At 36.7% G+C, this 27,397-nt stretch overlaps 1 protein-coding gene across 2 annotated transcripts in view; it reads left to right on the top strand.

The window, feature by feature from the left end:
- The window catches only part of AGL (amylo-alpha-1,6-glucosidase and 4-alpha-glucanotransferase), a 77,788-nt gene extending 65,570 nt beyond the window's left edge, over positions 1–12,218 (top strand). For both annotated transcript variants that reach the window (XM_020911956.2, XM_020911957.2), the window contains exons 31-34: positions 657–754; positions 2,740–2,827; positions 2,927–3,060; positions 9,803–12,218. In XM_020911956.2, coding sequence (XP_020767615.1) covers positions 657–754; positions 2,740–2,827; positions 2,927–3,060; positions 9,803–9,920 — 438 coding nt within the window. In that variant the 3' untranslated portion in view covers positions 9,921–12,218. The remainder of the gene's footprint in view (positions 1–656; positions 755–2,739; positions 2,828–2,926; positions 3,061–9,802) is intronic.
- Positions 12,219–27,397: the final 15,179 nt, after the last annotated feature.

The following is a 27,397-nucleotide window of genomic DNA, read 5'->3' as shown; positions in this document are numbered from 1 at the left end:
TCCTTTTTTATCTATACTTTAGTCTCAAAATACAGTACAGTAAAACAGAGAAGGTATGTGTTCAACATCGGTGTCCAGGTGTTGCCACCTTGTCAAAAAGAGTATTAACTATTGTATTATTAATTAGAATAAAAAATACAAAAGTACATAAATGTAGCTTTGGTTCAGTGTGCATTGATTTTATTTAACGTTTAAATTTAATGTGGATTTTTAGTCACTTAGTCATCTTTCTCTCCTTCTCCATATCACAAGTAAATGTACTCATGTTATTCCAGTGCATATCCTTCTGTGTTTCATTATGACACTAAAAGCAAAAAATGAGTTCCAGGTGAACTTAAAGGAAGATAATGTAAATCTTATGTTCTGCCTTCATTGGCAGTATGGCAACTTCCTTTTGGAACTAGTAAACTTTCTTAAAGTGACACAAGGAAACAATCACCCCAAACAGCTTCCCTACCCTCTAAGGCCAAAGTCAGTGCTTCCAAGTCAGCCTGATAGAATTAGGTCTGATTAGACATCTACGCTTGATCTTCTGGACCTGTGCTGTATTTTTTAAGTTTTCATTATTTCCCAAGTTTATAGTTTTTTTTTTCTAGTGTGGGTAGACACTTCTGTGATCTCAAAAAGTTTGTATATTTGTTTTTGACACTCATTAGGCCCCTGAGCTCTTTACGACCCAAAAAGCATGGAAGGCTTTGGAGATTGCAGAAAAAAAATTGCTTGGTCCTCTTGGCATGAAAACTTTAGATCCAGAGTAAGTTAAAAAGTATTAAGAATGTAGTTTGTATTATATTTAATATATAATTATATTTAATTATATTAATAGTGGCATGAAAACTGTGAGTTCAGAGTAAGTCGAAATATAGGTGTTAAGAATGGTGTTATTTTATTTCATCAGGTCATAATTTTTTTGCTTATCAGTTAAATGTCTAAAGTTGCATTCAAACTGAATTTTTAGAAAGGCCTCTGTCTTCATTAAGAGGCTCCCCTGGTGGCTCAGTGGTAAACAGCCACCTGCCAATGCAGGGGATGTAAGCCCCGATCCCTGGGTCAGGAAGATCCCCTGGAGAAGGACACCAGCCCACTCCAGTATTCTTGGCTGGAGAATCCCATGGCCAGAGGAGGGCTACAGTCCATGGGGTTGCAAAGAGTCAGACACGACTTAGCATCTAAACAGCAACAACATCTTGAATAATCGTCAGGGTTCAAAGTGGGCTTGTCCTAAATTCAATCATCAATAAAAGAATTTTAGTTTTATAAAACTAAGATGTCATATGAATATTTTCTAATGCTTATTTTTTCTGATCATAAAAGTCATACATGATGATTATGAACATTGGAGGCATAGATTTATTGTTTCCTCAGAAACGATATTTATTTTAGAAGTTGTTACTCCTAGTAGTTCCTCCTATAATTCTAAATAGTATGTGTTTGTAGCTATTTCTTGACTCCTTTAAATATTAGATGTTATTTGCTTACTTCTTGTGATGACAGATCACATCACTTCTTTGATGGCAGATTTTACTGTGTCATTACCTCGCCCTGAACCCTTTCCATTTTCTCTAAATAATTACATCACTGTTTTTATTTAAGCCAATAAGTAATTTTGTTTTTATGATTAAATGTTTATCTCATTTTGCATTTCTTTTCCAATTTTTATTTTTTCTTGAGTTTATAATGATGTTTCTATTTTTCTTCTACTGTTTTGCTTTAAAATTGGATGCCTATCATCATTTGCCTTCTGTTTCACATGTGAGAGATCCCCATTTTGTTGTAGCCTTACCTTTGTAGATTTTTCCTAACATATTGTTTACTCATTTCACTCTTGAGATGCAAAATTTTATATGTGTGAACTTATCTGCTTTCTAAAGTATTCTCAGTGTTTTCAGAGGTGGTAAGAACCACTGGTCAGAACAAAAACCCATAGAAAAAAACATACTTATGTGATAAGGTCTATCTATCTCACTAAAAGAAAAAAAGCAATAGTTTAATTAAAGAGAGTATAGATGACTATCTTGTATTAAATATTGCAGTGTTTATAACTTTGTTTAGTTTGTAAATATGTGTAAATTATATTCAGTTGCTATTTATAATCTGGTAATCTACCAATTTTACTTAATTTTAAGATAACTTAATGGAGAAGTTTAAAAAACAGCCTTTCTGATATATAATAATTAAAAACTTTATCATTAATGTTTACTAATTCAAATTATTATGTGTATATTTTAATTGTTTTAAGTATATTAGGGGCTTCCCTTGTGGCTCAGATGGTAAGGAATCCACCTGCAATGCAGGAAACCCAGGTTCAATCCCTGGGTCGAGAGGATAATGCTGGAGAAGGGAATGGTTACCCATTCCAGTATTCTTGCCTAGAGAATTCCATGGACAGAGGAGCCTGGCGGGCTACAGTCCATGGGGTTGCAAAGAGTCGACTACAACTAAGCGAGGAAGCACAAGTGAAATAATTAACTTTAACCAATATTTAGTGTCTCTTTGAAAGCAAGATATCTGAATATTTTACATTTTTTGTATTAGGTATTAAGCATTTGTTAATCATCCCCTAACACATTCTGAACTCAGTATATACTAATTTAGGGTTAGGTGGATGATGAGCTTTAGACTACAGATTGGAAGATAAAATAATTTTATTATTTCTTACCTTTTCCATTAGGAAATTTTTCTGATGCTTTTTATATAATGTCTGATCTTTTTTTAACCTAAATTTCAATCATTTTGCAGTGATATGGTTTACTGTGGAACTTATGATAATGCCTTAGACAATGACAACTATAATCTTGCTAAAGGTTTCAATTATCACCAAGGACCTGTAAGAATTTCTCTTTATTTCTTTGAGTTTTTAATTTGCTATTTTTCAAAGAATTTTAGATATTCACAGCTCTTTTCTCTACGTTTTTATATTTTCCAGGAGTGGCTATGGCCTGTTGGGTATTTTCTTCGTGCAAAATTGTACTTTTCCAGATTGATGGGTCCGGAGACTACTGCAAAAACTATATTTTTGGTTAAAAATGTCCTTTCTAGACATTATGTTCATCTTGAGAGGTAAGTCATCAGAGCATGTAATTTCTGAAATTAGTGTTTAGTGTTTAGACTTAAATTGAAGAAAGCAATGGAAACCACTAGACCATTCAGGTATAACCTAAATCAAATCCCTTACAATTATACAGTGGAAGTGAGAAATAGATTCAAGGGATTAGATCTGATAGACAGAGTGCCTGATGAACTATGGACGGAGGTTCATGACATTGTACAGGAGACAGGGATCAAGACCGTCCCCAAGAAAAAGAAATGCAAAAAAGCAAAATGGTCGTCTGAGGAGGCCTTACAAATAGCTGTGAAAAGAAGAGAAGTGAAAGGCAAAAGAGAAAAGGAAAGATATACACATTTGAATGCAGAGTTCCAAAGAACAGCAAGGAAAGATAAGAAAGCCTTCCTCAGTGATCAATACAAAGAAATAGAGAGATCTCTTCAAGAAAATTAGAGATACCAAAGGAATATTTCATACAAAGATGTGCACAATAAAGGACAGAACTGGTATGGACCTAACAGAAGCAGCAGATATTAAGAAGAGGTGTCAAAAATACACAGAAGAACTATACAAAAAAGATGTTCATGACCCAGATACTCACGATGGTGTGACCACTCACCTAGAACCAGACATCCTGCAATATGAAGTCAAGTGGGCCTCAGAAAGCATCACTATGAACAAAGCTAGTGGAGGTGATGGAATTCCAGTTGAGCTATTTCAAATCCTAAAGGATGATGCTGTGAAAGTGCTGCACTCAATATGCCAGCAAATTTGGAAAACTCAGCAGTGGCTTCAGGACTCGGAAAGGTCAGTTATCATTCCAATCCCAAAGAAAAGCAATGCCAAAGAATACTCAAACTACCACCCAGTTGCACTCATCTCACACACTAGTAAAGTAATGCTCAAAATTCTCTAAGCCAGGCTTCAATAGTACGTGAACGGTGAAATCCCAGATGTTCAAGCTGGATTTAGAAAAGGCAGAGGAACCAGAGATCAAGTTGCCAACATCCATTGGATCATCAAAAAAGCAAGAGAGTTCCACAAAAACGTCTACTTCTGCTTTAATGACTGTGCGAAAGCTTTTGACTGTGTGGATCACAACAAACTGTGGAAAATTATGAAAGTGATGGGAATACCAGACTACCTGACCTGCCTCTTGAAAAATCTGTATGTGGGTCAGGAAGCAACAGTTAGAACTGAACATGGAAAAACAGACTGGTTCCAAATCAAGAAAGGAGTCCGTAAAGGCTGTATATTGTCACCCTGCTTATTTAATTTATATGCAGAGTACATCATGAGAAACAATGGGCAGGATGAAGCACAAGCTGGAATCAAGATTGCTGGGAGAAATATCAATAACCTCAGATATGCAGGTGACACTACCCTTATCACAGAAAGTGAAGAAGACCTAAAGAGCCTCTTGATGAAAGTGAAAGAGGAGAGTGAAAAAGTTGGCTTTAAGCTCAACATTCAGAAAAGTAAGATCATGTCATCTGGTCCCATCACTTCATGGCAAGTAGATGGGGAAGCAGTGGAGACAGTGACAGACTTTATTTTTGGGGGCTCCAAAATCACTGCAGATGGTGACTGCAGCCATGAAATTAAAAGACACTTGCCCCTTGGAAGGAAAGTTATGACCAACCTAGACCACATATTAAAAAGCAGAGACATTACTTTGCCAACAAAGATCTGTCTAGTCAAAACTATGGTTTTTCCAGTAGTCATGTATGGATGTGCTGCTACTGCTGCTAAGTCACTTCAGTCATGTCTGACTCTGTATGACCCCATAGACGTCAGCCCACCAGGCTCCCCCATCCCTGGGATTCTCCAGGCAAGAACAGTGGTGTGGGTTGCCATTTCCTTCTCCAATGCATGAAAGTATGGATGTGAGAGGTGGACTATAAGGAAAGCTGAGCACCGAAGAATTGATGCTTTTGAACTGTGGTGTTGGAGAAGACTCTTGAGAGTTCCTTGCACTGCACAGAGATCCAACCAGTCCACCTTAAAAGAAATCAGTCCTGAATAGTCATTGGAAGGACTAATTCTGAAGCTGAAACCCCAATACTTTGGCCACCTGATGCAAAGAACTGACTCATTTGAAAAGTCCCTGATGCTGGGAAAGATTGAAGGTGGGAGGAGAAGGGGACAACAGATGAGATGGTTGGATGTCATCACTGACTGAATGAACATGCATTTGAGTAAACTCCAGGAGTTGGTAATGAACAGGGAGGCCTCTCGTGCTGCCGTCCATGGGATCGCAGAGTCAGACACCACTGAGCAACTGAACTGAACTGAGTGTTTAGTCAATTTATTAGCTATTAAGTAAATGGCTTTTCCATAGAATTCATTTCTGTATATTCTATGTATCGCAATGAAATTTGAGAGTTGTACTCTTTAACACACGTTCAATATAATAATTTTCACCTTATTTTAATTATTTAAATTGTTATTTAAACACTTGATATTGCATGATTTGTATATGTGATGGAATAACCTTTGGTTTTTTTTAATTTTTCTAATATTTTTTGATATGGTTAGTACAGGATACATACAAAAACTAAAGGTCTCAGGCTTGGCCTTTTGAGTTCACCTATTTGGAGATATAGTGATAAATATTTTCATAAATGGTTTTATAATATTATAATTAAAATATCAGTGTTGGTGTTTTGACTATTACAAACCCATTTGTCATATCCTTTGTCTGAACTATTAGCAGGTAAATAGTATCAGAGTTATGTGCCTTTTTAAGATGATATAACTCGGTCAAAAGCTGTCTTAATTTTACAAATTCTAGATTAATCCTAGATATATGTACATCTTATATGATGTACATATATCATATTTATAATATGCATGAGCAACATATATTTTATCTCCTCTACTACAGGAACACTTGGGGCTTCCATCTATCGCCATGAATGTTGTCGAAGTTTTTTTTTCAAAGTTTATTTTCATTAGCCTAAATACAGTCCAGAAACCTTAGTCCTGTCACACTTCTACCTCATCCAGAGATTAAGTCTGAAGTCTTTGTAATGTAAACATTCTTGTGTTCTGACCTTTATTGCATGACAGTATTTCCCAATATTTGCATTACTTTTGTTTCTTCCCTTTTTTCCATGAGGAGTAAGAATCTCTTGCACTGAAGAGATGGTTTTTCTACTTTGCCTATAATCCCATCCCTCCTACCTTTTCCACGTCCTGGTCAAATCATTATCCTTACTTGGTTTTCCACTTAATCCTTCCTTCCTAAGCTATGAAGATACCTGTCAGCCTACCCTGAAACAAAGTCCCTTCATAATGTTCCTACCTCAAGCTTTGTTTTATCATTCTGTTTTCTTTCCAGGATCCACATTTTCTATAGAATTGGTTTTTTTGTTTGCTTGCTTTCTGACGCAACTCAGTCGTCACCACATGCAAGCTGGCTTTTGTTTTGCCCTCACCATTCTGGTGAAGCCACTCAAGATTCTTTCTGGTTCCCAGATCCTGCGACTTCTTTTCAGTTCTCTTCTTTGACTGGCTATATTGTTGCTTTCCTCTTTTCATGAAAAACCTATGCTAGCCATAGCATTAAATTTCCCTTGATAACCTAGTAACAGTAACAATTATAATAATAGCAAATAATATTTATTGAATACTTAGTATCTTCAGACATTGTTCTAAATGCACTCATATAACATTACTCGTTTCATCCAAAAAGCTATATAAGATAGCTCCTATTACTGTTTTCCGAGCGTGTCGCATCTCCCCTTATTAGCTGCGTGGTTGTGGGCAAGTTATTTAACTTCTCTAAGCCTCTGTTTCCTCATCTATTTAAGGTATGTACTGGTGTTGTTTTGAGGATTAATTTATTAGTACACGTAACATGGACAAGATACTAACTCAGATATGAGCTACTATCTCCATTTTATAATGTAAGCTTAGAAAGTTAAGTAATTTATATACAGTCAAATGGCAAGTAATTTGGTAGAGCTCTTACTAAACTCCAGGCAATATGGTTTCATGGACTGTGCCCTTAACCACTACATGATTGGCTCTATTTGCTGTTTTTCTGTCTTTGCTTTCTGGAACCTAAAAACACATTCATTCTCAAAAAATAAAATCTATCCTTGATCTTCGTTTCTTTTCTGTCTACCTTGTCTTCTGTTACATTTCACCTAGTCTCACATCTTCACTCTTTAGGTAATTTTGAACTTTCATAAACTCCTCTTCTACTTTTCAACTACTTAATAAACTTCTTACCTTGGATGTCCTTCTGCCATCACTCATTTTCTCTCACAGTTTTTTCTTCCTATGCTTCCCATCTTTGTTATAGTATTACCATTATTCATGGTCTGTAAACTCAGACACCCCAGGTACTTTTTAACTTTACTTCATTACCTCTCCAGAACATCCAGATAGTTGTCAAGACTTGATTCTAGCTCTCTGCCTTTTAATAACCCACCGTCTTCCTTTCTTTTGCCCGTGCCTAGTCTGTAACTCATAACCTTTTCTCTGGACTAGGCAATCAGCCTCCAGACTTCCACTCTTCTCTCTCCATTTTGTCATATCACCCCAAACAAGCTCAATCTTGTTGACATGTAACTCTCACAATTTTAATCTTATGTTTAAAAATCTTTAGCAATTCCCCATTGGTTACAAAATGAAATCCGAATTCCTTAGTTTCCACAATTTTTTCTCCAACTACCTTTCCATTTTTATTTCTTACTGTTTCCTATAGCTACTTTTATTACCATTAGCTTTAACTATGAGCTTTGGATTCAAATTCTGTCCTTGCTGCTAATTTTCATGTGCGACTTTCAGCAAATTACTTAATGTCTCTGAAATAAATTTCTTCATCTATAAAATGGGAAATAATAATATCTCATTACTTGTTGTCAAGATTAAATGAAAAGATAGATCAAAAATATTTGCCACAAATCAAGAAATGGTTTCATCTAAAGTACATTATTACTTTTTAAATTTTCTATAGAATCTGTAATAATGTCAGTATTTTCATTCTTGATGTTGATAAGTTGTATTTTCCCTTTTTTTTTCCTGATCTGTCTGACTAGAGGCTTATCAATTTTATTGGTCTTCTTAAAGAACCAGCTTTTGAGTTTGTCAATTTTTTTTCATATTATTCAGTTTTTAGTTCATTGATTTCTATGCTAATTTTTATTATTCTCTTCTACTTACTTTAGGTTTATTTTCTTTTTCTGTTTTTTTCAAGGTGTAAGTTGAGGTCACTGATCTAAAGACTTGTTCTTTTCTAGTATAGGTACTTAGTGCTAAATTTCCTTCTATGTACTAAATTAACAATACCCCAAAATTCTGATGTGTTATGTTTTTTAATTCAGTTGAAAATACTTTTGGTTTTTCCCTTTAGCTCCTTCTTTGACTCATAGGTTATTTATAAAGGTGTTATTTAGTTTTAAAATATTTAGGAATTTTCCAGAGATGTTTCTATAACTGATTTCAAAGTTAATTCTATTGTGGTCAAAAAATGTATTTTATATGACTAATCTTTCTAAACTTATTGATACTTACTTTGTAACTCAAAATATGTTCTAACTAGGTCACTAAACTGCAAGTAAAATAGTGTGCCTTCTGTTATCATTGGATGGTGGTGTGGTTTATTTGCTAAGCCATGTCTGACTCCTGCAACCCCATGGACTATAGCCCCGCCAGGCTCCTCTGTCCATGGGATTCTCCAGGCAAGAATACTGGAGTGGATTGCCATTTCCTTCTCCAAGGGATCTTCCCAACCCACAGATCGAACCCAGGTGTCCTGTGTTGCAGGCAGTCTTTACCAACTGAGCTACAAGGGAAGCCACGACATTGGATGGGGTGTTCTTAAAATGTCAACTAGGTGGATGAGCGTTAGTCACTCAGTTGTGTCTGATTCTGTGATCCCATGGACTATAGCCCTCTGGGCTCCTCTGTCCATGGAATTTTTCAGGCAGGAATAATGGAGTGGGTTGCCATTTCCTTCTCCAGGGTATCTTCCTGACCCAATGATCAAACCCCAGTCTCCTGCATTGCAGGCTAGTGTTGTACAAAATACTTGCAGATTTTCTGTCTACTTGTACTGTGAGTTACCTAGAAAGGTAACATTTTATTTTACAATTATGGATTTGCCTCTTTCTCCTTGAAGTTCTATGTGTTTCTATTCTAGAAGAATAGTCATGATACCTACCTCATAGGGTTGCCGTGAGTATTAACTGAGATAATGTACATAAAGCACTAGAATTAGAACATAGTAAATGTACAGTAAATATCAACTGTTCTATTATTCAGGAAAATGAGAAATTTGTATAGAAATTTGGATTGTTATATTAATTGGCATTTTTCCCTAATCATTGTTTTTTCCTTCTTCATCATTTCATGTTCATTTTATAATTTTGTCAAGATCAAACATAATACACTCATATAATTACAATTTGAGTTTCATAAACCTACTCTAAAAGAAATAAAATTAGGCCTGAGAGGATATTTATCTCTATACTTACATTATTTGTAGCTTCCTGTTTTCAGTACTTAAAGGGACTCCTTTGTAATTGAAAGTCTTAAATCGTAAAGATTGAATGTCAAAGAATAATTTGTCTAAATTCTTTACATATAATCTTTAATATAGCCTGTTTTATTTTGTAATAAATGGGTACATATGATTGTTTTCTAAAAGAGAAGGCAAAAATCACCAGCTGTATTGCCTATTTTGTTAATCCAACAAGATATATGTTTGATTATATCTCATAAAATGGCTCTTCTTTCTTTAAGATCCCCTTGGAAAGGACTTCCTGAGCTGACCAACGAGAATGGCCAATACTGTCCTTTCAGCTGTGAAACACAAGCCTGGTCAATTGCTGCTGTTCTTGAAACACTCTATGACTTATAGTTGACTTATGCATAGTTCTTAAGTATGCAATCAGTTGTATTGTTGAATGCAGTCATAATGTAATGTAAATGCTTTATGTGCACATGCTCAAGTCATTTTTTAAATCTCATTCATATAATATTGATGCCCTGATAGGTAAGACTATAAAGCATTGGTTTTGCTAATGTAGTTTTTGATTTGAGTAAGAAAAAAATTATCACTGCCAATGGAATGTTTGTCTTTTGAATTCAATAAGTATTCTTCAAATGTCTAGAAATAAATAATTTGAAAGCCAGAGTTTGAAAAAGAAAAATCATGTAATATTCTTTTTGTACATAAGTGAAATGAAATATGAGAATGTAATAATGAAAGAAATGGAAAAGTATCTTCAAATGGTGGTATATATTTTCTTTAGTAACAGTATATGCTGAATAAGCTGTGGTTAATTAACCTCCTCAACCTTTTACTAGTAGTATTTCTAGCACCTTCCATATTGCATTCAGGAGATACTAAATGAATATGGAATGATGGAAATGTCCACCTACAATATATGTTTGTAAGTGAAGCACAGATGTTTATAATGTGCTTTTATTTTTTTCACTCATAGTGTAATATGTTTTTAATACAATGAATTTCAACAGTATATTTAACATATATTTAATTGTGCTAATGATGCATAGGCTATTAGAAAAAATCACAAAGTATTAGAAATTTATTTTCTAAGAAAAATTTGATAAAATTAGTCTTGCGTTCCATTTTCCTACTTTGAGATGGTTCACATTTTCGTAATGCAAACCTTCAGATGTATTTATGAGAACTTTAAAGAAAAAGGTACTATATTAATTTTCTAAAAATAACTAGTTTTAGTTTGTGTATAAAAGTGTATTATATTGGTTTCCTGTTAACTGAAAACTGTTGACAAGTTTAGCATGGAGAACAAGCTTAAAATAGAGATATGAATTCAGCAGTTATCTTGAATCCAATAAAATCACTTGAATAGTTTTTCATGTTATTTTAAGATAGCTTAAATCTGGAAAAGTCATAAAAGGAAAAAGACTTTTAACATTTGTATGATTTGACATTTTTAATAGTACTTATTTTCTAGATGATTTTTTTTAAAACTATCTCTTTTTGTCTCAAGAAGGCACAATTAGATCATTATACTTTCAGCTGAAAGAAAATGGTTGCAAAAATCCATTTCATTATTCAGTTGTAACATTTATAGTTAAAATAGTGGTATGATAACACTTTTCTCACCTAGAAGTCATATGCCCAACTCCCTTAACTATGAAGAAGGAGTGAAAATAGGGGAAAACAAGTAAGCTAAAACTTCTGGGTAGTAAAAATATAAAAATGTTTCAGATGCCAAATACCCATGCTCAACCCTACTTTAGTGTTACCTAGCTTGGTTTTCTGGTTTCCCAACCTAAAGCAGATTGACTTCTACATAAGGATGCATCGATTTCCAAGTTTTCCTTCCTTCTTCATTGTTCAATGTCTGACCTTCTCTAACCTGTGCAGTTAAAAAAATGACCTTCCTTGAGAGGGAGAACCGTTAGTTATCAAAGATTCACATAGTTCTGTTGTAATTAAACTTCTATATTAAAAGTGGTAAGAAAAGTAACTAAAGACCAACATTAAATCTGCTTAAAAAAAAAGCAAGAAGCAATGACTGGCTGATGGTTAAATATGATAAATAAATAAGTAAATGAGTAAATTAATCCTAATAAATAAATAATAACAAGCTGACAATTTTAAAAACATAGCCATATTGGGTTATCTATGGTAGGGCAAATATCCACCTCACCAGTACATTTCTAGGATATCGTATTACACTAGAAAATTAAGCAATTCATATTTTTATTAGGAATATTAATGAAAACATTATTATAACCTGCATGGCCTCTTTTAAAGCTTAAGAAGCATGTTGCACATTATTTTATCAAGGATTGTTAATATTAATAGCTTTAGACTTTAGAGGGATAAATGTTGTTTGACTAAAAAACATTTAAATAGAATACTTCATTCCTGTGTGGTGTTGAATGAGGTACCATTATATCACATATTGAGAATGGTTCTGTGCCCTGATTCTTAATTAATTCAGATCAGTCTTACTCTTTTACTTGAGAAGTTTGCCAGTTTAACCAGTATGCTGTGATAATTTAATACATTTCACAGATAACTGAGGAAACATGAGACCTGCCATCCTGTCTATGAACGTTATGTAATGCATTTCTGATATGTCTTCACCTGCTCTGTCTAGTAGGCAAATGTCATTTTTATGTCTGTGCCAAGAAAATAAAAATCTTTTCTAAAGGACTGTATTTTGCATTTATTCCATTATTTAGCAGTTAACTAATTTGATGATGCTTACTAGTACCATTTATTCAGGAGTTGCTTGTTTGGGGTGCTTTATCTTTTTGCAGTATGTGTGGAAACAAAGACAGGAGGAAGAATTTTAGGCTGTTTGGTAATTTATTTAATTAGCCATGTTGAAATTAGGAGCAGAGTTAACTTTTGATGTATAAATTGACCTATGTTGAATATGTTAGCAGCTATACATACTCCAGGTATTTCCTGGAATCTTTTGCGCTACTGTGAATTTTTTTACCTTTCATGAGTATGAGTGAATTGGTCAAACTTGCCACACTACAGAAATCTTCAATGCACCAAAATAATAAACTCATGTTTAAGTTGCTAGTTTAGAGGTGGTTTTTCCATTTGTATAAGACTTGCACTGTTAAATAATACTGATACTTTGTCATTTGGGCAGTTTTTTCCAAATATATATTTCTTAGCATATCTGGTATTGGGTTTGTCAGCTGCAAATTGGCACTTACCAAGAGCATTGCCAATCACAAGGCATCTGCCATCTGCCTCTATAGCTGGTGACCTGCAGCAACCCCTGCAGGAGGTCAGGGTGGAGAGAGGCACTCTGTGCTCCAGGGAATCCGGTGGGACAGGTCTTTAGTTGGATGTTTTTAGGAACAGATTTTATGATCTCAATCCTTGCATCTCCTCATATCTAGAGAAGCACTAAATCCATTCATGGTGACATCAGACCCTCATGACTAACAAAAAACCTTTTGTAAAATGAGTGCTTCATGGTATTGAACTCCCCCTTCACCAAAACCTTATACATTGACCTTCCCCCACTGCTGCTTTGGAGCATCTCTCAGAGCTGTCTGAGATGCTGCCTCCCAGGCTGCAGTCCTCATTTTGCCCCAAATGAAACCTGGACTCTGTGGGAGAGGGCGAGGGCGGGATGATATGGGAGCATGGCATTGAAACATGTAAATTATCATATGTGAAACAAATCACCAGTCCAGGTTCGATGCATGAGACAGGGTGCTCGGGGCTGGTGCACTGGGATGGGAAGGGAGGTGGGAGGGGGGTTCAGGATGAGGAGCACATGTACACACATGGCAGACTCAAGTCAATGTATGGCAAAACCCATACAATGTTGTAAAATTAATTAATTAATTTAAAAAAAGAGAGAATAGCAGCTGCTTTTCAATTCTGAGAATCCCTTACTCTTCCTTACATCCAGGAAATTAGTTGGTTATTTTAAAAAGCTAATTTAAACCTATTTTGGGGACAAAAGGTGTCAAATATTCAGTAAAAATCCAACTATTATGTCTCTGACCAGTTTTATTCATAAGTTATTATTTCTTTTTTTCATTTAGTTTTATTATCTTATTTTTTCCCAAAGTGTAAATTTTTTATTATTGGGATGTAGCCAGTTGACAAAGTTGTGGTAGTTTCTGGTGAACAGCAAAGGGACTCAGCCATACTTATATGTTTATCCATTCTCTCCTAAACCCCCCACCCAGTCAATGTTAAAAAAAAGAATGTACAATACATTTGATTATAAAAAATAGTTCTCATTAAATAAGGCCTAATAAAGGAATTGAATACAAAAAACAAAACTCTCAAGTTGTACATCTTTTTTAGTCGACAGGTTAGAGGTTTTTTGTTTAACTTACAGAAACTTTCATTTTTATTTAATTAGATATTTTAGTGTTTTATCTTTGTGAACTCTTCTGTCTCTTCAAAATGTAACTGAAATTTTAATCAAAAAAATCAATTCAATAATAAACTTTTATTTCTGTGTTATATTCTGGTTTTATATTTATATATTTATAGCAGCATACAGTATGAGGTGCACCTTTAAAGAAGAATAAGTAAATGAACAACCATGAACCCAACATAGAATTAAAAAACTGAAACAAATTTTCTGTCCCCAGTTTAAACAATGCTGAGACCAAGCAAAGACAATAGCAGTGTATTCCAGGAGCTCTGCTCTAGGAAAGTAAGATGGTAAAACCACTAAAACAGCTTGTTCATCAGGATTCCTCTGATGACAACCGCAGTAAAATTAGCTTCATAGGTCCTTGGGAATGTGCAAATTTTACACTGAAAACTGGGAGCCAAACACTTTCCAAATCTATCAAATCATCTGACAGGCCTGTGAGAGCCACAGCATCAAACTCAGGATAACTGTCTTAACAGTACTCAAGCTACTGTCTTAACAGAAATAAGCCAGATGGTGGAAAGGCTACATGTTGTGTGTTAGAGAATGCTCCCCAGTTTAACATGATCTTTGAAATTAGAAAAATTGTTCTTAGGTGCTACATTTTATTGAAATTTAACTTAAAAATGCATTTACCACATGGTTGTCATAACCCCCTTTCTATCCAGTCAAGTAGTTCAAGAATATTTTGTATAATCTACTGTTTTAAAGGGTTTCCCAGGTGGCTCAGTGGTAAAGAATCTGACTGCAATGCAGGAGATGTGGGTTCAATCCCTGGGCGAGGAAGATCCCCTGGAGAAGGGCAGGCAACCCACTCTAGTATCCTTACCTGGAGAATCCCATGGATATAGCAGCATGGTGGGCTACAGTCCATGAGGTTGCAAAGAGTTGGACATGACTGAGCACAGCGCTGTTTTAACTCTTGGATGACAGGTTTTTCTCTCTTCCCCTTTGTCTTCCAGTTTTATTTTTATCACTGACTCTTTTTGTCTTTTATAATCCTGTTGAAATGTTTATATGTGTTTGTGTGTGTACATATGTATATATTAGAAATTTGAAGTTGCCCTTTTTAGAATAACTGAGCAGATTTTATAAAAACCCTACTGTCTTTTTATATCACTTTCCTTTTTTTTTTATTTCCCTTACTCCCTTTCCCCCTTTTCTTCTGCCTCTCCTATCTTATTTTATTCCTTGAAATAACCTTATTCTTACCATAGGAACTATAAACATTGCATGGCCACATAGCAGTGTTCACAAAAAAAAAAAAAAAAAAACTGAACAGCTTTGAGTTCAGTGCCTACAAAATCTAAAACTCCTTGGACTAAACTTTGAAAATAATTGTTCCAGTGGCAAAACAACCAAATTATTGGTTCAATAATTGGTTCAATATCTTTACTTTTCCAAGAAGAATTCTGAGTGATTACTGTTATTCTCCGATTTTATATTAGAAATGTTATTTGTGTAAAGCAACTCCATTTTCTAATAATCTTATATTATTCCCATTGCTCCTGTAAGGAAACAACCCTTCAGCCAAAACATTCTAAAAGAGCATAGTGGTCACAATTCTGTCAGGTAAATATTTCAACTGTTTATTTAAATCATTTAAGTCTGTGTATTCTGATCCTGAGTTGTTGAACCAAAATGATTTTTGGTGTTCCCGTTATATATATTTCAAGGCTTATTACAGTTGTGGGCTTTTAACAGTTTTCTCTAAACTTTCATACCATAGCTATAGGAAAGTTATCCCATGGTACTATATACAATCTTCTTGCTATTAGGTAAAGTCAGGCTATACCAACAAAGATATTTGGAATAATAAATGTTTCACCCTTGGTAGTTTATTTTACTCCCCATTTTCTCTTCAGGTTGTAATAAATCCCACAGTGGGGAGGGATTGGTGTGGGTAAAATAGATGAAGGGGGTCAAAAGGTACAAACTCCCAGTTATAAAATAATAAAGTCATGGGGATGTAATGTACAACATGACAACTATAGTTAGTAATATTGTACTACATACTTGAAAGTTGCTGAGAATAATCTTAAAATTTCTCATCACAAGAAAAAAATTTGTTAACTACAGTAACAAATGTTGACTAGACTTGTTGTAGTGATCATTTTACAATATATACAAATATCAGATCATTATGATGTACATCTGAAACTAATGTCATACCAGTTGTATCTCTAAATTCTCAATAATAAAAATTACTATTAATATATGGTAGGGAGAGTGAGACAGATAAGGACACTTCTCAGAAGAACTAATGTTGACTTTCAAAAATGGGAAAAGTCAGTCATGACCCAGATTTGATTATAGAACAATTTTATTACTCTTGGAAAATTTTAAATGTCAAAGGCAATAACCAAAGCATTCAAATATAATCAATAGAGTCAGAAATTTCAAACTTAACTTCCCAAGTTGAATTTTGAGCTATATTTGGCCTATTTAATTATGTGATGTTTAAAAGTTAAAAGATATATGAAGCTTTATTTAGTTAAAAGTAGGACCTGAGGATTTTTTAATTATCTTTCTTTAGTAATTTTTAGTAAAATAGTAGTAGTGTTAGTCATTCAGTTGTGTCTGACTCTTTGCAACCCACAGACTGTAGCCTGCCAGATCCTCTGTCCATGGAATTCTCCAGGCAAGAATACTGGAGTAGATTGCCATTTCCTTCTCCAGAAGATCTTCCCAAACCAGGGATGGAACCCAGGTCTCCTGCATTACAAGCAAATTCTTTACCATCTGAGCTACAGGGAAGATCCTAAATCTAGCTCCTAAATGTAGACATGATGTTTAAAAGTTAAAAGGTAAAAAAGTTTAAAAAAAAAAAGATAAAAGTTAAAAGATTTATTTAGTTAAAAGTGGGACCTAAGGATTTTGTTATATTAAATCTCATTCTGTCTAGAATGAAATATGCAGTTAAAGGGGAAAATGAACAAAACAGAATTATTCACAAATGTAGTACACAGCGTTATGTACGTTAAGAAATTACAGAAATAATCTCTTAGCATTCCTGCCTTTGCTTGTGAAGTTGCTCAGTCGTGTCTGACTCTTTGCAACCCCAAAGACTGTAGACTGCCAGGCTCCTCTGTCCATGGGATTCTCCAGGCAAGAATACTGGAGAGGGCTGCCATTTCCTTCTCCGGGGGATCTTCCCGACCCAGGGATTGGACCCAGGTCTCCCGCACTGCAGGCAGACTCTACCATCTGAGCCCCCAGAGAAGCCCAATGGCTGACTTTGCTTCAGTTCAGTTCAGTCGCTCAGTCGTGTCCGACTCTGCGACCACTGAACCGCAGCACGCCAGGCCTCCCTGTCCGTCACCAACTCCCGAAGTTCACCCAAACCCATGTCCATGGAGTCGGTGATAAAAAAATGATTTAATCAGCTCGATTTTCTACCCTTGCTTTCTTTTAGCAGTTAGTATAGTTCTTGACCTATTGTTGATTCATCTTCTGTAAATGGTTGCTCCTAATGATGGCTATCTGGGAAATAATATAAGAGATATTCTCTTGTATGCAAAGACTTTTAAGAAAGAAGGTAATGATGAACTTTAACAATTGAGTGAGAGGGTAGGTGGCTAAGTGACATTTGGGTTACTTAAGTGAAGCAAATTGAGGGAAGCTGTTCTACGTGGTTCTATTTTTCAAGTCCTGATGAAAACCCAACAAACAGGTAAAACATTTCTCTCATCAGTATTTATCATGCAGTTGTCAAAGACCATGTCATCTATTTCTGTAAAAACTGAAAATTTCCAAGTCAACGTCAAATATGAGCATATTTTAACTGGTCATTTGAAAATTTTAACCACTATGAAGGTGCAGAAACCAAGTTCTGTGCTATTTATAAAAAGAAAGTTGCTTTGAAAACCACTAATTCATTTTATATGCTAGTTACAAGTTCAGACTCTGCTTCAAAAACTCATAGTCTCATGTAATACAACAGGTATGTACTTTAGTTTTTTAAAAAATTATTCTATATTCTTTTTCGGTATTAAATGGGCCTTCCTTGATCCTATAGACCAAATTTTCTTATTATACTCTTTCATGGGACTCTGAAATTTCCTTGCATTATTTAAATAGTTATAATTCTACATTAGTCACTGTTTAATTAAAATAGGTCCCCTCCCTGCTAGACTGACATTTCTACCTGAAAAGAGGATGGAGCATGGAGTCCAGTGCCTAGAACATTGTAATGGGGTTCAGGACATACTTCCTCAAAATATGGCACCGCAACATATTGGATATTTTTAATTTTTTGTTTCTTAATGTATAGCCTTTATTTCACAAAACCTTTCAAGAATTACTGTGGGGATTTTGAGGTCTCCCCTACAAGAAGAAAGTTCCATGAGCCTTGTTCACCTTTGTATACTCCAGCCTTAAACACACCGCGTGCTCAGTAAATTAATGACCATGCTTCATTTTCTCTGGACTAACAAATGAGGAGCACAGTAATGGAAATAGCCACAACTGAACTGAAATATGACTTCACAACTAAAGTTTTTTTCTCTCTCCTAGGACGTATACCTTGCAATCTGATATACATATGTATGAAGCAGGTAAGCTTTTTAGCTCACATTGACCTTGTAGGAGTTCTTCATTGAAAAGGTGCACTAAACATTGAGATTTGGAAAATCGTGGGGCCTGGACAGGCTTAGAAAGGCTTCTGTACCAAGCAGAGGGAGGGAGGTAAGAGCGAATGTGGGGTGCCTGTGAAATGTGAGCAACATGATTTGTATTGAGTTAAATTACAACAAGACACAGGATAAAGCCTTGAAAAGCAAACTAGAATAAATATAAATTAGCTACACCCACAAAAATGACTAAAACCAAAAAGAGATAACACTAAGTACTGGCACGAAGACGGGGTGATTAGAACTCTCATACACTGCCTGTAGGAGTGTGAATTGGCACAACTACTTTGGAAAACTATTTGGCATCACCTAATAAGCTTAGAAAGCATCACTACGAACAAAGCTAGTGGATGTGATGGAATTCCAGTTGAGTTATTTCAAATCCTGAAAGATGATACTGTGAAAGTGCTGCACTCAATATTCCAGCAAATTTGGAAAACTCAGCAGTGGCCACAGGACTGGAAAAGGTGAGTTTTCATTCCAATCCCTAAGAAAGGCAATCTCAAAGAATGCTCAAACTACCGCACAATTGCACTCATCTCACATGCTAGTAAAGTAATGCTCAAAATTTTCCTAACCAGGCTTCAGCAATACGTGAACCATGAACTTCCAGATGTTCAAGCTGGTTTTAGAAAAGGCAGTGGAACCAGAGATCAAATTGCCAACATCCGCTGGATCATTGAAAAAACAAGAAAATTCCAGAAAAACATCTACTTCTGCTTTATTGACTATGCCAAAGTCTTCAACAGTGTGGATCACAATAAACTGTGGAAAATTCTGAAAGAGATGGGCATACCAGGCCACCTGACCTGCCTCTTGAGAAACCTGTATGCAAGTCAGGAAGCAACAGTTAGAACTGGACATGGAACAACAGACTGGTTCCAAATAGGAAAAGGAGTACGTCAAGGCTGTATATTGTCACCCTGCTTATTTAACTTATATGCAGAGTACATCATGAGAAACACTGGCCTGGAAGAAACACAAGCTGGAATCAAGATTGCCAGGAGAAATATCAATAACCTCAGATATGCAGATGATACCACCTTTATGGCAGAAAGTGAAGATGAATTAAAAAGCCTCTTGATGAAAGTGAAAGAGGCGAGTGAAAAAAGTTGGCTTAAAGCTCAACATTCAGAAAACTAAGATCATGGCATCTGGTCCCATCAGTTAGTTCATGGGAAATAGATGGAGAGACAGTAGAAACAGTGACAGACTTTATTTTTGGGGGCTCCAAAAATCACTGCAGATGGTGATTGCAGCCATGAAATTAAAAGACGCTTACTCCTTGGAAGGAAGGTTATGACCAACCTAGATAGCATATTAAAAAGCAGAGACATTACTTTGCCAACAAAGGTCCATCTAGTCAAGGCTATGGTTTTTTGTTTTTTTTTTTTTTTGCCAAAAGTTTTACTTTCATTTTAGGTTCAAAGGATTCTTTAACAAAAGAAACTGCTTGTTGCACACAATAAACAATTTCAATATTTAATAGAGATTATTAATTAATTATTAGTTAATTTCAATATAGGCTATGGTTTTTCCAGTGGTCATGTATGGATGTGAGAGTTGGACTGTGAGGAAAGTTGAGTGCCGAAAAATTGATGCTTTTGAACTGTGGTGTTGGAAAAGACTCTTGAGAGTCCCTTGGGCTGCAAGGAGATCCAACCAGTCCATCCTAAAGGAGATCAGTCCTGAGTGTTCATTGGAAGGACTGATGCTGAAGCTGAAACTCCAATACTTTGGCCACCTCATGCGAAGAGTTGACTCATTGGAAAAGACCCTGATGCTGGGAGGGATTGGGAGCAGGAGGAGAAGGGGACGACAGAGGATGAGATGGCTGGATGGCATCACTGACTCAATGGGCATGAGTTTGAGTAAACTCCGGGAGTTGGTGATGGACAGGGAGGCCTGGCGTGCTGCAGTTCATGGGGTCGCGGAGAGTCGGACATGACTGAGCGACTGAACTGAACTGAACTGAATAAGCTTAAGGGGCTTCCTAGGTAACGCTAGAGGTAAAGAACCCACCTGCCATTGCAGGAGGTATATGAGACTCGAGTTCAATCCCTGGGTCAGGGAGATCCCCTGGAGGCGGGCATGGCAACCCACTCCAGTATTCTTTCCTGGAGAATCCCATGGACAGAGGAGCTTGGCGGGCTACAGTCCATAGGGTCGCACAGAGTCAGACACAGTGGAAGCAACTTATCACGCACATTGCAATAAGCCTCAATATACCCAAGTTCCACTTGGGGTATATATATATCTAAGAGAAACATGTTCATATGTTCAATAGAATACATACACAAGAATGTTCAAAGAAACATAATTTATGATAGACCACATTTGAAACTTCTCAAATGCTCATCAACAGAAAAATAAATTCTGGTATGTATTCACCGTGGGCTATACAGCAATGAGAAGTATCAAATACATCTAGAGCAACTATGAAGATAAATCTCACAAGTTCACAAGTAGTGTTGAGTCAGATGCAGTAGAGTAATACTAGATAATTATATTTACATAAAAAATACAAATGAACAAAAATGATCTTTGCTATGGAAAGTCAGGATAGTGGATATGTGCAGAGCTTAAAGAAAGGCATGATAAAGGTTCTGAGCGCTGTGTCCTGACGGCTTCCATTTTATTTATTTATTACTTATTTGGGCTGCGCACCATGCCTTGCGGGACCTCTGCTCCCCAACCAGGTATCAACCCTGGGCCTGTGGAAGCATGGAGTCCTAACCACTGGACCTTTAGGGAATTTCTGCTAATCAGTTGCTATTTATATGTAAAAGGCAAGTTTCTAGAAAATCCTTAAGCTACACACTTACAATTTGTGCACTATTCTGTCTGTAGGTTTGAGTACAATAAAATAGCCCCCTAGTCCCGCCATTAAAACCTGTTACAGAGCCCTGGTACTATTTCAGCAGTAATTAAACTACGTTTTGTGATGTATCACTTCAGATTTTAAAAGTTCACTATCTTCTAGTGAAGTAGTCCATTTTTTAAAAGGTTAGCTAAATATGAAAGTGAAGTGTTAGTCACTCAGTCGCGTCCAACTCTTTGCAACCCCGTGGAATTCTCCAGGCAAGAATACTGGAGTGGGTTGCCATTTCCTTCTCCAGGGGATCTTCCCGACCCAGGGATCGAACCCAGGTCTCCTATGTTGCAGGTGGATTCTTTACTGCCTGAGCCATCAGGGATCATTTCAGAATTTTTACTCAAATCTTTTTATCTATAATCAGGTCTCTCTTTTCTGTCTCTCTCTCACATCATTTTACATAAAAATTTAGAGGCTAAGTGTTACATAAATTTTTAGATGCAGGTATCCTGATGCTCAGCTCAGCAATCTTCTTCCTGCGTCTCCATGGTGTAAGATGAAACCTGGGGGCCTCGGGGGGACATCCCTGACCTAAGTACCCCTGTGCCGTCTTGTGAAAACACAGGCTCTCAGCCATTTGATCCCAGGCATGAAATTGACCCTATTTCGGAGAGGTCAGGGAATTCAAGAAAATTAGAATTCACATCAAAATGATATCATTTAGTTAAAGTATTTGACTTCTAGGGAACATGGTCATTCTTTTTGTATTCTAACAAGAATTCTCCAATTAAAAAAGCATCTAATCATTATTTCTAGAATGGGACAAAAAGCCATCTTTGAAAGCTTAGATACAATTAAGCTTTTTTATTTTAATTCTTAAACTTATGATTATTTTGAAAAGAAGGCCCTCCAAGAGCCATTCTGCAGGCTCATCGACATCAGCGGTGGAACCGGTTCCGGAGTACGCCCTGTCGAGAGCCTGCTAAGCGGCGGGCCCAGGCTGGCTTGGAAGCTGGCCGAGCTCGAGCACGCGCCACCAGACGGCAGTGTGCGCTCAGCGCGCCTCTCCTAAGCACTCTGAACAGTTGGCTCCAGACGGGGAGCCAACAGTTTTAGCTAACTAGGGACTTTGCCAGCTGAAATCGGGGCATGTATGTTTGCTTTAAATTTCATAATAAATTTTACTTGAGGGTAAGTTTAACCCTGATATAAATTATACTATAAAATAGGGGCTTTTTTTTCAAACTCTCATAAATAAAAAAAATAAAACTCTCATAAATGAAACACTTGCCTTCCTTTTGGATCAATATTGACCATAATTATATATGCTCTGCCTTGTTACCCTTTACATGGCCTTGTCAAATATTCCCAAACTACCCAATAACCTGGTGGGATTGGTTACTTCCCTTTGAGTAGAATTAACCAATTCAAAACGAAATGAGTTGACTTTTCTTTTTTTGGAAGAGAAGCAGATTTACGTATTTACTTATTTATTTATATTGCAATAGAGTTGATTTACAGTGCTGTGTTAGTTTCAGATGTACAGCAAGGTGAATCACTTATATGTTGTTGCTATTTAGTCACTAAGTTGTATCTGACTCTTTCTTGACCCTATGGATTTTAGCCCTCCAGGCTCCTCTATAGAAAAGAAATCCAATATTGTGGTATGTATAGCATATCATCATATTGTTCACCTTAAATATATTAATTATATCTGAATAAAGATAGGGAAAAAAAGAAAAGGAATTAATACCAAAACTCTAAATTAAATACGTATTATTTCAACAATAGATAAGGTGGAAGTTTTAAACCACGAGAAAATTAAAATCTTTTTTTTCCAACCAGTAAAAAGATTTTCATTTCAGTTTAGTGACAGTATGAGAGGATAGAAAACACTTTTGCATAAAGGCTCCTTGGATAACAATGCCTACTATTCAGAAATGTGGTGTTTCTATTAATAAAAAGAAACAACACGCCTGAAATGAAGTCATTTGTGTTAAGCCCATGTCAGTGTCACCAAAACAAATTTATTCCCAAAACTAATTGCAGTCTCACCTTCCCAGAAATGAAACCTCCCCTAGTCAGCGTTAGGGACGATAATCTCTGTAGGCCCTCCCCTTACCTTTAGGAGGTTGCGTGCTCAGTCGTTCTGTCATGTCCAACTCTTTGTGACCCCATACACTGTAGCCTGTCAGGCTCCTCTGTCCATAGAGTTTTCTAGGCAAGAACCCCGGAATGGGTTGCTATTTCCTTCGCAGGGGATCATTTTGACCCAGGGATCGAACCCACATCTCCTGCATCAGCAGGTGGATTCTTTACCTCTGCGCCACTTGGGAAACCCTTTCTACTCCTGGAAAATGCGAAAGAGGAAAAATAAGGCCAGCTGTTTTATGTTATATCCCATGAATCCAAACAGACCAGTTAGGTAAACATTAACCGCTCTATTAAAAAAAATTTAGGAAAAGTGAAGTAACTTACCCAAGATTATGTGAATAATACATGGCAAGGATCTGAAAACCTGTATCTACTGGATTCTAAGACTACATACCAGAGCTGCATTAACAGTACCAAGTCTGCTACTAGAAACCAGACAGCAAGATGCCTTAACATAAATACCCTTCTCTGGTCATTCTAAATAGCACGGTTATCAATATCAAATGGAGGGAAATGAGGAAACACATGAACAGCAAATTCACTTGGGATACTAACATACATGCTTTCTCTGGTGATAAAAGTCCCTATTTGTTCATTAACAGAATCCAAACAAATAGACTGAATCAATAATAAAGACCTCTTTAAGGGAGACGTATAACAAAAAGGAAAAGGTAAGTGTGAACCATAAAAATAGAAAAAAGATAATGAAAGGAAGAGACCAAAAGTAAAAGGTCAAAACAATTGATTCTTAAAGTACTACTGATAACCCAGTGTCCTAGGCTGAATGAAAGTGAAAGTGTAGTTGCTCAGTCATGTTTGACTCTTTGCAAGTCCATGGACTCTAGCCCACCAAGCTCCTTTGTCTGTGGACCTCTCTAGGAAAGAATACTGGAGTGGATTGTTATGCCCTTCTCCAGGGGTTCTTCCCGAGCCAGGGATTGGACCTGGGTCTCCTGCATTGCAGGCAGATTCTTTACCATCTGAGCCACAAGGGAAGACAAGACTAAATACACATGTGAACCATTAAATCAATCCTCATAAATGCTAGGCAATTCATAAGTGCAGAAAGGGCCCCATTTTAACATGTTCAAAGCAATATCAAATTTTATTTTGCTTTAACCAAACCAAATTATAAAAATAGTCTAGTGTTAGGAGTGGAAAAGGTCAGTTTTCATTCCAATCCAAAATAAAAGCAATGCCAAAGAATTCTCAAACTATCACACAATTGCACTTGTCTCACACACTAGTAATATAATGCTCAAAATTCTCCAAGCCAGGCTTCAGCAATACGTGAACCATGAACTTCCAGATGTTCAAGCTAGATTTAGAAAAGGCAGAGGAACCAGAGATCAAATTGCCAACATCCGTTGGATCATCGAAAAAGCAAGAGAGTTCCAGAAAAACATCTACTTCGCCTTTATTGACTATGCCAAAGTCTTCGACTGTGTGAATCACAACAAACTGTGGAAAATTCTTAAAGAGATGGGAATACCAGACCAAGTGACCTGCCTCCTGAGAAACCTGCATGCAGGTCAGGAAGCAACAGTTAGAACTGGACGTGGAACAACAGACTGGTTCCAAATAGGGAAAGGAGTACGTCAAGGCTGTATATTGTCACCCTGCTAATTTAACTTATATGCAGAGTACATCATGAGAAACGCTGGACTGGATGAAGCACAAGCTGGAATCCAGATTGCTGGGAGAAATATCAATAACCTCAGATTTGCAGATGACACCACCCTTATGGCAGAAAGTGAAGAAGACCTAAAGAGCCTCTTAATGAAAGTGAAAGAAGAGAGTGAAAAAATTGGCTTAAAGCTCAACATTCAGAAAACTAAGATCATGGCACCCGGTCCCATCACTTCATGGCAAATAGATGGGGAGACAGTGAAAACAGTGACAGACTTTATTTTGGGGGGCTCCAAAATCACTGCAGCCATGAAGTTAAAAGACCCTTGCTCCTTGGAAGGAAAGTGATGATCAACCTAGACAGCATATTTAAAAGCAGAGACATTATTTTGCCAACAAAGTTCCTTCTGGTCAAGGCTATGGTTTTTCCAGTTGTCATGTATGGATATAAGAGTTGGACTATAAGGAAAGCTAAGTGCCAAAGAATTGATGCTTTTGAACTGTGGTATTGGAGAAGACTCGAGAGTCCCTTGCACTGCAAGGAGATCCAACCAGCCCATCCTAAAGGAAATCAGTCCTGAATATTCATTGGAAGGACTGATGCTGAAGCTGAAACCCCAATACTTTGGCCACCTGATGCAAAGAACTAACTCATTTGAAAAGACCCTGATGCTGGGAAAGATTGAAGGTGGGAGGAGAAGGGGACGACAGAGGATGAGATGGTTGGATGGCATCACCGACTCAGTGGAAATGAGTTTAAGTAAACTATGGGAGTTGGTGATGGACAGGGAGTCCTGGCGTGCTGCAGTCCATGGGGTCACAAAGAGTTGAACACTACTGAGCGACTGAACTTAACTGAATGTTAAGATATGTGAAAGTGAAAAGTGAAAGTAAAAGTCACTCAGTCATGTCCTACTCTTTGCGGCCCCATAGACATGGAATTCTCCAAGCCAGAATACTGGAGTGGGTAGCCTTTCCCTTCTTCAGGGGATCTTCCCAACCCAAGGATTAAACCCAGGTCTCCTACATTTCAGGAAGATTCTTTACAGCTGAGCCACAACGGAAGCCCAGAAAGAACTATGTTATATGCATATATGTATTTACCTGTCTACATAAAACAAATATTCCAGGAAAACTTTTGCTTTTTCAGTAAACTTTTGTTGTTACTTAGTCTGTACCTGGAAATAAAATGCAAGTACACCTCAGGATCCAAATCCATCTTATATAAACTCAGTAACCAAATAGATTCTGCTAAATTTTTAAGATTCTATTGTCTGACAGAAACTGTATCCATCATTATCTGAACTCTCCCTCTTGCTATTCAAAACTCAGGAATTAAATAGGTGTAGATGACCCAGTATTCACTTTCCAGACTCCTACTATACAGTAGATTCAGATTGCAAGGAATACCTGTGAATCTTATATAATATACAATTTCACAGGATTTATAAAATTAGCATTTTATAGCAACATGCAAGTACCCTACTAAAAACCACATAAACACTAGCTACAAAACAGATCTAAGGAAACATTTTTTAACACCATATTTCCTAGTAGTTCGCTGGAACAAGTTATTAAGTTGTTGGCCCTCAGTTCCAAACCCACATTGCTTCTTCCCAATCTGCCTTAATGATGCTAGAATCGGGACTCTGCAAACCACATTTCTGCTTTGCCAGCTGACTTCCTATAAGGCTCTGCCAAGAGGAAGCACTAGAGTGGACTGTAAGCCTTAATGAAGCTATCAATGGACAAGCTTGTCCGTGCAAACTCATCTGGCCACAAGGAGGATCTCAGGCTGCACAGGTTGGGTGTCTCCTCCCTCTGACCCCCGCCCCCTCAAACTAGTTTGAGGAGCTATTGAGCTCCTGGTGCAAGCAGCGAGGGCCCCAAGCATTTCCAAAGGAGGGTGAGCTTAGCTAATAATTTCCTTTTCTCACTCCCTTTCCACCCTTAAAACCTCTTTCCTTTTCTACAGCTTAGGGGATGTCTTTTGTATTTTTTAGATGGGATGCTGCCTGATTCATGAACTACTTAGTAAAGCCCATTTGATTCTTGAAGTTGGTTGAATTTTTGTTGTTTAATACTATGCATCCAATTGGGTCAGGAACATAATATTCCCACTGCCTCAAATACTTTCCCATAGTTAAGGGTGGGTAGGTAATTAAGTAAGATGGGAGATACCTCTTTATTGTTAAATATCAGAAACTGAAGAGGTTTAAAGTTCTGCATACTCAGG

Source organism: Odocoileus virginianus, chromosome 5 (assembly GCF_023699985.2).
Source record: "Odocoileus virginianus isolate 20LAN1187 ecotype Illinois chromosome 5, Ovbor_1.2, whole genome shotgun sequence".
Lineage (NCBI taxonomy): Eukaryota > Metazoa > Chordata > Mammalia > Artiodactyla > Cervidae > Odocoileus > Odocoileus virginianus.
This window is presented reverse-complemented; position numbering and strand designations above follow the sequence as displayed.